The sequence below is a fragment of the Trachemys scripta genome, chromosome 7 (assembly GCF_013100865.1).
Source record: "Trachemys scripta elegans isolate TJP31775 chromosome 7, CAS_Tse_1.0, whole genome shotgun sequence".
In the NCBI taxonomy this organism is placed as follows: Eukaryota; Metazoa; Chordata; order Testudines; family Emydidae; genus Trachemys; species Trachemys scripta.
This window is the reverse complement of record NC_048304.1, coordinates 114,541,591-114,556,282: the sequence shown is the minus strand read 5'-3', so window position 1 is coordinate 114,556,282 and position 14,692 is coordinate 114,541,591. Positions and strand designations below refer to the sequence as shown.

The 14,692-nt window shown below is 41.0% G+C and overlaps 1 protein-coding gene across 3 annotated transcripts in view; it reads right to left on the bottom strand.

The window, feature by feature from the left end:
* The window catches only part of ABLIM1 (actin binding LIM protein 1), a 325,251-nt gene that overhangs the window by 303,883 nt on the left and 6,676 nt on the right, over positions 1 to 14,692 (bottom strand). The window contains exon 1 of one of the 3 annotated variants that reach the window (XM_034776059.1): positions 3,587 to 3,607. The exons of the other annotated variants lie outside the window; for them this stretch is intronic. Within the exon in view, the coding sequence (XP_034631950.1) occupies position 3,587 (1 nt within the window). The 5' untranslated portion in view covers positions 3,588 to 3,607. Of the gene's footprint in view, positions 1 to 3,586; positions 3,608 to 14,692 lie in introns of those variants that run through there. 3 annotated transcript variants of the gene reach the window in all.

The window sequence follows — 14,692 nt, the reverse complement described above, 5'->3', positions numbered from 1 at the left end:
GAGGGGAGGAGTCACAAAAGCAACACACTGTAGCAGATGGGGATGGCCTGAGTCACAATGTTTGGAGCCGAGGACACAGGATCCTCTGTGAAAGTAGTTTAAAGAGGGAGGAATACAACCTCTTTCAAAGCAGTGAGATTACAGACTGAGGGCTCATCTACGCAGTACTTTAGTCCACACCAGAGGAATGCAAATTTTAGTCTATGCTCGTGTGATGTACACTAACTGCCCAAGTGCACCCTACTTGCATATATTAAAAGTTCCCTAGTGCACATTAATGTTGTTCTGTTTCAAACTGTACTGTGTTAGCACGGACTGGGGAACTTTTAGCACACCAGGAGGGTCCATACAGGCCTGTTAGCATGCAACATGCTTGTGTAGAGTAAAATTTACACTCCTCTGGTGCAGATAAAAGCATCATGTACATGATGCCTTAGATGTACACAGTGCTGCCTTTGCCGTGGACGGTGCAGAGACTTGTTGTGGACTGCTAAGGAAGCCACAGAAGGGAACTAGGCTACACAGCTGTCGGAATGGGGAGGCCTCACAAGGGCTAATGTGTGCTCTGCATTTAGGCCTGGATCCTGGAAGATGCTGTAACCTCAGATTCCACTGAGGAATTCCACTTTGTCAGCTGCCTCCACAACACCACACTCTATAGCCTTTGGGAGTCCAAGGATCAACACACACCATTCCGCCGCACCTGCAATGAGCAGTAACTCTGCCCAGAATTAAAACGAGGCTGCATTTGCTTTTGTACAATGTTTCTGCCATGTTGGGGAGTCATCTCCAATACCGACTCCCTGGTGGGAAAGCTGTGGCAGTATGGCTCCAATGGGAGTCCCAAAATGTACATGTCAAGTCCCGCTCCCGGGCTGAATGACTCCAGGACAGCATTTGTCCCAGATTCCCTGCAGTGCTGCTCTGTCCCATGGAGAGGGCAGGGCTCCTGAATGTGTCCTGTTTTTGCATTTTGAAAAGGTGGTCACCCTACTTTGTACCTCTAGCAGATCCCCCAAGTTCATAGAATCATAGAATCATAGAATATCAGGGTTGGAAGGGACCTCAAGAGGTCATCTAGTCCAACCCCCTGCTCAAAGCAGGACCAATTCCCAACTAAATCATCCCAGCCAGGGCTTTGTCAAGACGGGCCTTAAAAACCTCCAAGGAAGGAGACTCCACCACCTCCCTAGGTAACGCATTCCAGTGCTTCACCACCCTCCTAGTGAAATAGTGTTTCCTAATATCCAACCTGGACCTCCCCCACTGCAACTTGAGACCATTGCTCCTTGTTCTGTCATCTGCCACCACTGAGAACAGCCGATCTCCATCCTCTTTGGAATCCCCCTTCAGGTAGTTGAAGGCTGCTATCAAATCCCCCCTCATTCTTCTCTTCTGGAGACTAAACAATCCCAGTTCCCTCAGCCTCTTCTCATAAGTCATGTGCTCCAGACCCCTAATCATTTTTGTTGCCCTCCGCTGGACTCTTTCCAATTTTTCCACATCCTTCTTGTAGTGTGGGGCCCAAAACTGGACACCGTATTCCAGATGAGGCCTCACCAATGTTGAATAAAGGGGAACGATCACGTTCCTCGATCTGCTGGCAAAGCCCCTACTTATACAGCCCAAAATGCCGTTAGCCTTCTTGGCAACAAGAGCACACTGTTGACTCATATCCAGTTTCTCGTCCACTGTGACCCCTAGGTCCTTTTCTGCAGAACTGCTACCTAGCCATTCAGTCCCTAGTCTGTAGCAGTGCAGGGGATTCTTCTGTCCTAAGTGCAGGACTCCGCACCGACCTCCCCCCGTGGGTTTTTCTGCAGGGGTCTGATTGATTGCAACTGCAGATGGCTCAGCTTTCAGACAATGTAGCACTGGCAATGACTTAGCCAGTTTCAGACAAGTACCAGATCAATCCAAACAAAACACCAGGCAGTCTTTCCAAACTTCTATTTGCATTCACTTTACTCGTAAATTACACAGAATGCCCCATCATTGTTCCACAAGGCTACCTCATAGCTGAGAAACAAGATAGGATTTCTCCAATAATCTGTACAGCAAATTGATATTTGAAAACCCCAATTCTACCCCAGTGTAACTCCACTGAATTCACTAGATTTACATCAGAGATTAATTTTGCCCCTCCTTCCCAGGGTGCTCCATTTTACACACACAATTAAGGTATGTGACTAAAGCCCTGCTCAACTCCAGATGGCCAAATGTCAGATAAATTAGAATTCAGCCATTGCCAAACCTCTGCTTAAAAAAGAAAAAAGAAGCTGGGGGTAACCTGAATTCAGCTCAATACATCACAGCAATTCTACAAACTGCATTGCTCTTTTGGAACTCACTCCAATGGGCTCAAAGGCAATGAAAATAGGGAATAAAGTAACTGAATAACTTTATGGCTCTCGTCAGCCTGCAGAAGCACATTGAAAGCAGAGGTTATTTTCCAAAAAATCACTGAAAGGCAGAAGGCTGCGGTGTTACTGGCTGATTTATGGATTTTTCATCTGCATAAAACTTGGAGATACAGGGCCAAATCTTGCTCTCAGTTATAGCAGTGAGAATCCAGAAACTGTGATCAACTGCAGCCAACCTCATCAAGCAGTAGCTGATTAAAATCCCTACATAATACATGGACAAATTAGTAGGAATCCTCAGGTTACTAGCAAATTGACAATAAGGCCCTCAGTGCTGCAAAAGGAGCAGACTTCAATGCAATCATTAGAGCTACTCCAGAGTGACATTCAGAGAATTTGTCCCATGTTATCCAGAGGGAGGAAGGCTGGTCTTTTGGTTAAGGCACTGAACTGAATTCATGAGATGTGGGTTCAATTCCCAGTTCTGTCTCACCCTCCTGTGTAAATCATATGTGAGAACTTGCATACAACGGTCACCTTGCTCTAGAAATAGCGAAGAGATTCAAACCTATGTTCCAGAATGTGTATGACCATCTGAGAAGATGTAGCATGGTCTGCTAGATAAGGCACATGAGTGGGTATCAAGACAGCTGGGTTCTACTCTCATCTAGGGCACTAAGTTGAGCTGTAACCATAAGTTAGCCACTGAACTCCGCTGTGCCACTGATTAATTATTTGTAAATGGGGAATTCTTAACTATCTCCGGGAAGGACTTGGATACACAGCACTTTTCTCCTGTGGGTAACATTGCTTTTACTGCATCCCTTAAAGCATATTTGATCTGTGTAGTTTGTGAATCTATAAATGCAACTAATAACCATATACATTTATTGCTCATTAAAATGTTATATAAAAATCACACGCAAATTAGTTGGGGCCCTCACTGTGCCAATGAATACATATACAGCAAACTAACAGATTTTAAGGAAAGTCTGCAAAATAAAAGTTCAAACTGAGTAGTTGAACCATTATCTCTAACTGCACAGCACGTTAGAAATTATCACACCATTCCAGCTCCCACAGTTCTTCAAATCGTTACCCTAAAACTAACAAGTCCAACTTCAGCTCTCTGGATTTGGCCTGAGTGGAGTTACTCAACATTTACATCAATGTAGCAGAAGTCAGCCATTATGGCACAGCTCATTTTCAGAGAGCTCTGTTACTTGCAGAAAGACCGTTTGTCCTCAATGTATTCTCTGCCCATTACTGTCACTTCCGACTGGTCATTCTTCAGTCAAGAAATACGTTAGATTTTCTATAAGAAATAAAAGGCCTGCTAATTATTTTCTCATGTGCTTAGAGCAGGAACGACCAAATTGCTGTGTCTGTCGGACCTCCGGTATTCTACACTACTATGCTCTGGTGTCTCCAACATACAGCTATGGATTGTAGCGCGAAGCAGATATGACAAAGGAAAATATTTTATTTAGGAAGGCTTTTAGCTTCAGTTTCCTAAAGGAAGTGCAATAAAGCCCTCAGAGGGCCAGGTATATCACCTCCCAGCAGGAAGGCCTTTCTGTCCAGTTCCTCACCGGAGGATGGGTTTAGCTTCCCCTCAACTTGCAATGTCCTTGCCCTCTTCTTCTCAGAGGGGGAGTGAGACTGGAATGGGGCATATGTCTCACCGGAAGCAGGAGCCGTTGGTATGGGAGCCCAGGCCTTCCTGCCCCACCAGGCTCTGACCCCAGGTTCTATGAGATTCAACAGTGCCCGGCACCCTGAAGTGCTCTCGGAGGTACCCTCCCTGGGTCCCTTCCTACCACTGTGTCTCTGCCACGGCTCCAAGACCAATATAAGGTAACTAAAGAAAAAGAAAAGCCAACTAAACCATCAGCCCCAACTGGGCTCAGCATGCAGTCCAATGTCCCACAGGGAGGCTTCTTCAGCACCCTTGACCAGGACCCATCAGGGCAAGTCCGTCTTCCCCCTTCTGACTGAGCTCTGCTGCTCCCTTTTAACCTTCCTCTCCAGCTGAAGCATGCTCTGTGGGTTCAGAGGGGCAGGGCTACCTGGGCCTCATACTGTCCTTTTAACCCCTTCAGGCCGAGAGCGGGGTTTGTACATCCCATCCCAGGAAGAGAAGCAGAAGAAAGAAAATGATTCTGAACTTCTGCAGTGTTGATATAGATATTGATACAATATTGATATTTAGAGTGATGTGCTTATTGAACACACAAACATTAGCTCTAGACAATCATGGATGCATCTGCATTCAAGCCTTCGTATCAAGTTGCCTCACATTACAGGAGTCTAATTGTTGGACAAAGGGGGAAATGAAGATTAATAGACTTTAGTAGCCATCAGTTATTCCATTCCACGCTGCATATCATTTCTTGAGTATAGAATAGAAAAATCAGTGAGGATCCTCACTTACAGAAAGTCCAACCTGACATGTTAAAATGTATTTTAAACGTGCATGCATCCTCTCCTCTTGGTGTCTGTGCACTCTACTTCCACAGATGTCAGACATTAGCACTGCTGGAAGTAAAAGAAAACTCTAAGAGACAGTTAAGTATCTGTCAATGATACATTTGCCATATGATGCATTTCTATGCAACTTCTATGTCCAAGAATTAGACCATCAAGACACACTGGGAAAATGGAGCTGCATAGCAGGAGTGAAGAAAAACATTTTAGGAATATACCTGTTAAGTCTGAAGTGGTTAATAAAGTCATGTGCAACCATCATTTTAGCATTAAAGCAGCAGTGATGGTAATGGTGGGTTATCCAGTTCTGATTATTCATGCTGATTTATCACATTATCTTCCATTTACTAGAGCTCACTATATTGTGCAGAAAAGAAAAACTACTGTATGACCAAAAAAAAAAATCAGATTCTAGCTGCATTTTTGGGTTTATCATGGATGTTAGAGATGGAGATCATCCAGTCAGAAGATCATCGAATCCATTCCTTGTGAGCCAATGAAGGACTGTCCCTTACAGTATGATTTCTATTTGCTTCCTGGTGACTAGTTTTAAAATGTCCCAAGTGACAGGGCTTATACTGTTCCCCTTTGAAAATCTAATAGATCTCATTACAAAAGTCTTAATATTCCTTTTTGGCACTCGATTTGAGGTGCAAAGAAAGCATTATGAAAGAGGAATTCACCATGCATTCAGCAGTGACATTTTCATTCAGTTTTTCTGCAGTGGCACAGATTGTGTTGCTTAGCATTGAAGTACACCCATGAGCATTGGAGCCACTCAATCTTATTCTGATTTAATCATTTCCTCCCCAAAATTTACAAATTAGTAGATTTCTTTTCCTAAAGCCATTACAAGGATTCCTAAGAGAAGTTATTCCAGAATGCAACAGAACAGATCATTACACATCTCGAGGCATTAAAAAAAAAAAAAAAGCCAACACACAAAAAACAAAACCAATCCACACACAATTTAACTTTCTTTTTAAAGCAGAGACTTACAGCATGTTTCGCTAGATACATTGGTCCTTATCAAAATACTCCCCAGTCCTGTCTCTCTCATTTCAGAGCAGCTTCTCTGTATTCAACACCAATTCTGGTTGTGTCTCTAGAGGTTTCTGCTTCCAAAAGGACTCTCACATGCCTTCCCTCCTCACTTTGCTTCAGAGCCTTCTCTTACTTGCTCATTCTCTCACTGCTCTCAGGTATCCAGATACACACACACACACACGTTACTTCCCATTTAAAGCAGTGTAAGGGAGATCAGAATCAGATCCACTATTGTCAAAGTTAGGGTGGCCAGATAGCAAGTGTAAAAAATCGGGACGGGGGTGAGGGGTAATAGGTGCCTATATAAGAAAAAGCCCCCAAAATCGGGACTGTCCCTATAAAATCGGGACATCTGGTCACCCTAGTCAAAGTATGCAAAGCCCTGTACATTTGGTGGAAAGTTTCAGATATACACATAGGTTTCTCCTCTTGACTCCATTCCATGAATTCTCCACCGCTAGTCTCTCACACATACACAGACATCTCTCATTCTCAGAAGCTCAGAGAATAAGTTTAAGATTTCTTCACCCATCTTTCAAATGTTTGCAGTCAACACATAGATCTTTTTCCCCATGTTTATCATTCTTCAATTATTTTCTATAATAACTGGAATCTATCTATATATAATCAACAAAAGATTTGGAATTTTTGTTGTTACTACTTCACTGTAATTCCTGCTTTTTAGTTTCAGCCTGCTGCCCGGTGAATTGGTCCATATACAGAGTCCCCTTCGGCACCATTGCTAATGTTTTCTAAAAATACTTCCAGAGCATCATAAATAGCAAGATGGATGGAATTCATAAACCCCCTTAGGGGACAAAGTCTTTTTGCTTCTGATAACTATGGAGTGGGACTAATGCACTGAGCATAAAATGCATCTTTCTGCACTGGTTTGTTTGGTCTTTTTTTGTCTTGCAGAAAGGAAAAATGTGAACTTCTAGCATCTGCAAAAGCTGTCTCTAGGGAGTTGCTTTTCCAACAAGTCACACAGCCTCTCAAACCTTCAACATGACAAATTCAATGGGATTTATCATCCAAAACACAGACCAGGTCTTATCAAAGGAAATTTCAGCTCTGTCTGCATACTTTATAGTACTAGATAGAAAAAAGGACAGAACAACACATTTTTATAGTGCTTTACACTGCAGAGATCTGCAAAACATTAATTTACCCTCACAACCTTCCTCCCAGGTAGATCTCCCTGGATATTTCTAAACATTCATCATCACACTATCTAGGTGCTGAGAAGGTAAGTAAGGATGAGTTACTATGTAAGCATAACATAAGGAAAACACACAGGAGATCCTTCTCTTTCCACTCCAGTTCTCCACAGTGAAATCTAACATTGACCACTATGTGATGCCAACTTTTTGGATGTTTTAACTGTTTAAACAGTGGGAACTTCAAAAGCACCAAAGCAGCCATTGAAAGTTAGCAGGACTTGCGCTCTTGAAGTCACTGTGGCATTTTTGAAAATCTCAAACTATCACCAGAAAGAGGCTTTTTACTTATGTGCTTCTTTTAGTTTTAAAATAGCTGTGTGAACAACAGTTCGGGTTTTTTTAGTTTTGGAGGTAGGTGGGGGGTTTTTTTGTTTTTTGTTTTTTGGGGTTTTGGTTTGCTGGCATTTGTGAAGAAACAAGTAGTTGAGTTGACCCGAAAACAAACTATTTCAGTGAATCAATAAGTTGAAAAATAATTTGTTTAGGGTCAAAAAATGATTTGTTTAGATTCTGTGAAGATTTTTTTTAATGTTTTTGCATTTTTAAAATAAAATTGAAGGGAAATTCCAAAACAAAAAAGTCAGAAGATTGGAGTGTTTCACTTTGAAAATGTTATAACTTTTGGAATTTTTTTTTTCAGGATGAACAATTTAGCTAAACCAATCTGAATTTATAAATTCATATATTTTTTCCACTGAAAAATTTCACCCAGCTCTAGTTTTAAAAATAGAAACTGTGCAAATAAATCATCACTCTCCAGTTGCTACTGTGAAAGTTAGATCAATATTAACTTTGTGCATTTATCTTACAGAGGTAAGGCCAAAGTCTATTTTGAGTTAAAGCAGTGATAATTTAGAATAACTCCATCAAAGACAGCATAGTTACGCTAGATTGACCCCGGTGGAACTCAGAACAGAATTGGCCCAGAAATATCAGACAAGATTCTTGACTGTGCTAGATTATTTTAAAAATTAAACGAGTTGATAATGTTTTGCATTACTGATCTCCTGCTCTTCCTCTCCAGAAATAATAAAGTTTTAAAAATAAAGGTGTGATCAGAACTGTTTTGTTTGAGGAAAGACAAAAATGTCACAGCTACTCTACAATAAATGACATCGTCATTAAAATTCTCATAACTACACTGTATCAGTGTAAAGAAATATTATAATGCTATTATGGCAGCTAAAGTAAATTAACTGATATTAATTACTTATAATTTTAACACGCCATTATCAGACAGATAGAAAGGCTAACATGCCAGATAAGCTTTTTTTAAAAATTTAAGCCTATTTTTTGCAGGAATATATAATCTATTTATCCAGAAAGTTTATGGGTCTAAGATGTGAAACTCCTAATGTGTATCATGTATACATACATAATACATCCTCTCTTGTTTAGCTCAAATATCAAAACAGCTGGTAAAAGAAAAGAGAAAAAAATGTTTCAACATTTTTGGACTGAGGTTACTTCAGTTCATGTTACAGAGATCCCTAAATCCTAATCAAATTCTTTTCTCAATTATTCTAGCTTTATCCAGTATTTTAGGAACAAAATAGGGCACATTTTTGTTTTTTGTTGTTTTGTTCTTAGCATCTGTCAATTCAACTATGACTGAAGTTTTATAACTCTTCTTCAGAGATCAAAACCCCAGCAGTTCTGGATTGTCTCAGATGTCCGAACCTCTATAAATATTCAGCTTTGAATAACCATGTTACTTATTCTTCTTCTTGTCTTCTCAGAATATATATTTTACATGTAACTTTTTTTTAAAAAATAGCTTGTCTTGTTTAAATTCCAATTTCAGTAAAAAAGAAAACTATTCTGTAGCAAAAAAGAACTCTTCCCTCCCCACCTCACACTGTTCCCCATCTCCCTCACTCTCTCACACACACACACACAACCTCTAATCTGCATTGAATGCCTGTATTTTTACTCATGAGAGGAATATTAACAAAAATAAGTAACAGGTGACAATATGACAAGAGGTCAAACTGAGCACAATTTCAATGAGGTCCAATCAGTGTTATACTTCTATTCATTGTTAAAAAACAGCAGAGAAAATTACAGATTTATTTTATGGGGGATAGTAATTCTACTGCTTGGATTATTTTAAATTAAAGAAAACAAAACCAATTTGATTTCACATATTGCTAAGCTCCAGTTCACCTTCCACTTACATTCTTCAATCCTCTCTCTTCTTTTACCAGACCTCCAGGTATATTCATGTCCAAATGCAAGTGTTGCTTTCCTACAAACACTATAAAATTACATTCTGAATACAAAAAGTGGACCTAAATATTTTGCCAATGTTTCTCCCAGGAGAGAACAAGTGTCTGAACACAGACACACATGCTAACATTTCACTTTCACACATGCATATGGCTGAAGAACTGGAATAAAGGAGTCAAGATAGCCCTGTAGCCATCAACACTTTAACAGTACATCAGATTTCTTTAACAGGCATGAAAACATTATTATTTGAAGTGTGTTTGGCTGGATTCCCATCCACACTCAATCTAACTGTAAGGAGATTGTTGGCTTTAATTATTTAGATTTACAAGAGACATCTGTGACAGCCACCATTTTGGTTGACACACCAGGAATCAAGCCAGGGATCTCCACAGCTGTAAACATGAGTCTCTAAAGCTTGAGCAAAAGAAGAGACAGATTCTGGCTGGGGCTGTAATAGACGAGCATCCTCTGGATCACTCATCAACAATTTACTATGAAGGTTCGTACAGTACATCTGGAGTTCTGGTGGACCAATCAGGGAAGCAAACTTCACAGTTTTCCTTCCACATAACCAAGGCCAGAAGGGTTTTTTTCCCTCTCGCTTTCATTCCTCTCAATCCGCTAAGTATTTTCATACGTCTAGAGTCAAGTAACCTTCATTTTACATATTATCTTATTGAAGATGGATCCAATCATGCTCCTACTGAACTCAACAGGATCATGTATCATTGCCTTCAATGGAGAAGTGGCAGGCTCTAAAATGCCTTTCTTTGCGCCCCAGTTCTATGAATCTTACTCACACTGCAGAGACCTTACACTTATCCGGAGTTCCTCTGAAGCTAACTAACCAAAGTGCAAAACTAACAGTGTTGAAGTAAATAGTTTGGCATATGCTCTTTTACATCTTCTGTGCAAGAAGACCTGGAAAGAATAAGAGTTCCTGTAAGCAAACTTTTCACAGCACTAGCTTAGATTTCTCCTCCACTGCAGCGCTTGACAGTTAATCAGGATTCAGCTCTTTTTCTAACATGGCTGGAGACCGCTCCTAGACTTTTCAATGCCAAAAATAGAGTGAAACCTTTCCTCACTAGTTAAAGGAAAACCGCAGTTTGAACAGTGGGTTTGCTGACTTCTGTCTTGATCACTGAAGCTATGTAACAGCCTGATATGATGGCAACAAAAATCAGCTTCACGGTAACAGTAATTATAGCAGAGTCCTTTAATTGAGCCAAATCCCACAATCCTTATTCATACAGAACTCCCACTGGAAGAAATCAAAATGATGACATACTTAAAATCATGAAAGTAGGGTCCCAAATATAGAAATGTAAGTAATAAACATCACCAATATATTGGAGACATTGACATTAGTTCACCACCTTGAATTAAAAAGTATCCAGTTTTATGGCTATATAGTGTCATTTGCCTGTGATTTTTGCAAGCGGGTTCTTTTTCTTCATCTGTAAGAAAGCAGCAACATTAAACTCCTTATCATATAATCAGAGAGCAAGTTTTCCTACTGACTGTTGTGCATATTGTGATTAAAACCACTCACGTCCTTTGACATACTCTAAAGAAGGATCACTTTTAAATGGTATGCCAGTGTGATATCAGGGAAAAGTTCAAGAGTATGAAACAAAAGAAACTCTACAAGAGTTGGTATGAAAAAAGTGGCATGCACTCCAATATACTGTTTAGTTAATAAAGAATGTTCTCACTACAAATTAACATTATTCACTCAGGCCCTGATTCGGCAGAATGTTTTAATCATGTGCTTAAATCTAATTGACTTCAATGAGAGTTAAGCACATGTTTAAATTCTTTGATGACTCAAAACCTCACTAGTTTGTTTCTCTCTACCTTCCTTGAAATGGGAACTGAAAACGTTTGTCTAGTTTTCCTGTGCCTTTATCGTCTGCTGAAATGCTATTTTCTGTACTTCCTACAGCAATACCTCCTCAGTGAATCACAGTTATACAGTACAGATATCCCTACAGCCCATCTCCTATAGCAACAATACAAATACAGAAGGGAGATTGCACCACCTCTCCTTCTGCTGGTAGAAGCATAGCAATCTCACAAAGGCTATGGTACATTAGCACTTCAGTCTTTTTTACATTCATGTCAATAGATCCTCTACTTAAAGTGCAGGCCTCAAAAAAAAAAGTGTACATAATTCGAGCAAAGGCAGAATGCATATGATCTCTTGTAGTTGTAGTGAAGCTAGATGACTCTAAGGTCATGTGATTAATATTGAACACAAACTGGTCCAATGGCATTACTCTAGAAATCTGGGATATCTAGCTTCTGACGGGTGAAGGGATAAAACAGGGGTCCCAGTGTAGTGGTAGGAATGCATTACTGTATTTCATCCATTTGGTACAATCTTTACACCTAATCCTACAAAATACTTAGTTCCTTATTCAAGCAAATGGGACTGTTCACCATAGTAAACACAATGTTCAATGGAGTTTGCAGAACTGGGCCCTTTAATTGCACTAAATCATCTAAGGATGAGCAAATTCCTTCTTTAAAGCATGCAACAATAATTGTTAAATACTTTACAACTGACTGTAATATTAATATAGTATTTGCTACAGGATGGGTGGTTTGGTTTGGTTTTTAACTATGATGTTCAGCTGCCTGGAAAGACATCCCAGCTAAAACACACAAAACGATAAAATATTAAGCACCAAGAACTGGTCCCAGGATTTTAGAAACACAACTCTGCCTTCCATTATGAGTTTCTGCCTTCAAACTGCATAACTAAGGGGCAATTAAGAAATTATGAGAATTCAGGAGAACTGGTTTCCATTTTCAATTATTTACAGATATGATTCAAAATGAAGTGTTCATTCATTTCAAATCTATTACAAGCAAAACAACTGAGAAGACAAATCCCAGGAAGACTGATTTCAGAGACTGCAAACCACATGCTAGCTTTTGGTATTTTTCACTCAACTTCTAAAAGCAATTTTGCCTGCCTTTCCATCCATAAGCTGATTCTTATTTTCCTTGTGTGCGAATCTATTCAAGGCTGTGCATCTAAAATAGATTTTACTTCATTGTCCCAGCTTCCTCTTATTGTTGTCATTTGCCTCTATACCATTTTTTCCATTCATTTGGGACTAATTTTCATTAATCTCAAAAGAACGTGCAATCAATCTGAAGGGGTGGGAGGCTAAACAAAAGAGCAACCCAAGAGAAATATTAATTTCAAAGTCTAATAGATCAGAAAGTGGTGGAAACCCATCACCTAGGGCATTTTAATCTAGACTAGACAAATGCCTTAAAACAGCGGTTCTCAAACTTTAGCAACCCGAGGACCCCCATTTTGATTTTAAAAATTTTCACACACACACCCTGCCGCCTGCTCAGCCCAAGACCTCACGCCCACTCCAGCCCTTCCCCCAAGGCCTGGCCCCACCCCTCGTCTTTCTGCCCCCTCCCCCAAGCGCGGACCATCCCTGCTCCTCCCTCCCAGCAGCCCCTGCACACCGCTGAACAGCTGTTCCCCAGAGGTGGGAGGGAGGGGGAGGAGTTGATCAGCGGATCCCCTGGACCTCCTGGACTACATTCGCAGACCTCCAGGGGTCCTCAGACCCCAGTTTGAGAAAGACTGCCCTAAAATATACATTAAGGAACTTTCCTGAAGAGGAAGGAGATGGACCAAATAACATAACAGGACTTTTCCATTTATGATTTCTATGATTCTATAACTTATACTTCTAGAGCAAGACAGGGCACAAAATACGCTGTAAAAATCCAGCTTAAACCATTTGTGTATATATCTGTCAGATTAATGAACATAAAACACTGAGACACTTTGAGGCTGGAATCACCCCAAGGTCTACATAGGGCCATTCAGCTCATGGGAAGTGCCAGACTGACACCACAGGAAACTAAAGTCCTTTTGTTCACTAACATGGACCCTGGTCTACTAGGAATTGGACAAAGACTGACATTCCACATAGGCAAACACACAGCCAACTTGAGCTGAATGTGAACTGGAACAATGAACTTCAAGGGATCCATATCTCCTGAGATATCAAGTCCCCCTAAAACCTTTTCAGCAGCGTGCTTACTCAAAAGAACATGCAGATTTAATTCAGCTTGGAGGACCTGGGTGTCTCACCTTTTTCAAAATTGCTATCAGCTCCTCAAAATTCTAACTAGTTTTTATTAATTAAATAAAATAATCCATCTCAGGAGCTCATTATAAAGCTGATGTTTGTGAAGCACTCTGAAGATATAAAGTGGTCTAAAAATGCTCAGGGTCAGGCTGGGCCAGTAAGGCCCAAGTCTGTGTCAGGGCACAGCAGAGCGGCATGGTCCCAGGAGAGGCACTAGGACGTATCTCCCAGAGCTTCCAGAGCACGGGACGGTGCAACTGCCACACCACCACGGAGGAGGGTGCAGCTTGCTCTCTGCTCCATGGAGGAGGAAGAAAGGAAGAGGGCCCCATCTCCTCTCTGCCTTATGTGGGAAGTCTGAGAGGCATGGGCAACACCCAGTGGCTAGCAACTAAGGGGAGGCACTGCAACCATGGATGTCCACCCCTGCCTTGGGAGAACAAGGGAGGGGACTGAAGGAAAGGAGCTTGCACCTTCCATGCTCCTGTGTGCCCTACACGGGCAAGGCATAAACTATTATTATTCTTTAAACTGATGGCTTAGTATTAGCACTCTGGGAGACTCAGGTGCAGTTTTTAGTTGGATGCTCTCACTCCCTCAGCTTGCAGAGGCTGAGGGTGCTCTGGAGACTATATTATCAGATATTGGGAGCCAGCGAGGAAGGAATGCTTTGTATGACTCAACGGCAACCCCTCCAAGGGCCTCAACTGATTAACAGAAGTGGGGCTCTGACAAGTCCAGTCTATTCCTCTTCACCAGAGGATGGTGGGTACGAGGGATACCTTGAGAATGGGAGGCTGTAAACTGGGGAGCAGGGGAGGGAAAATGGAGGGAATTTGAAGTGAGACACTCAACCCCATCTCTCAACCGGTCTTGAACAGATCCACTTTGTTTCTCCATCAGATTCATGGCACAATGTGGGTAACATCAGCAACTCCCCGCTTCAGAATTTGATTGCCATTCCTCTTGCAGAGAGTAGATCATTTATTAGAAATTATTTTAATTTGGGAAGTGCTTAAAGTATGTGTGGTGGAAAGTGGGGGGCTGCAAGAGATCACAGACCCAGCAAAAACAAAATTTACAAATCAAGCTGGGTCACTGAGGTATGCACTTTCAACCATCTCTTACAAAGATGCTGCTCCCAGATTAGAACAGACCCTCCAATTTTTTTCACCCTCCACTTTAAGCACTGGATTTGGGAGTATAT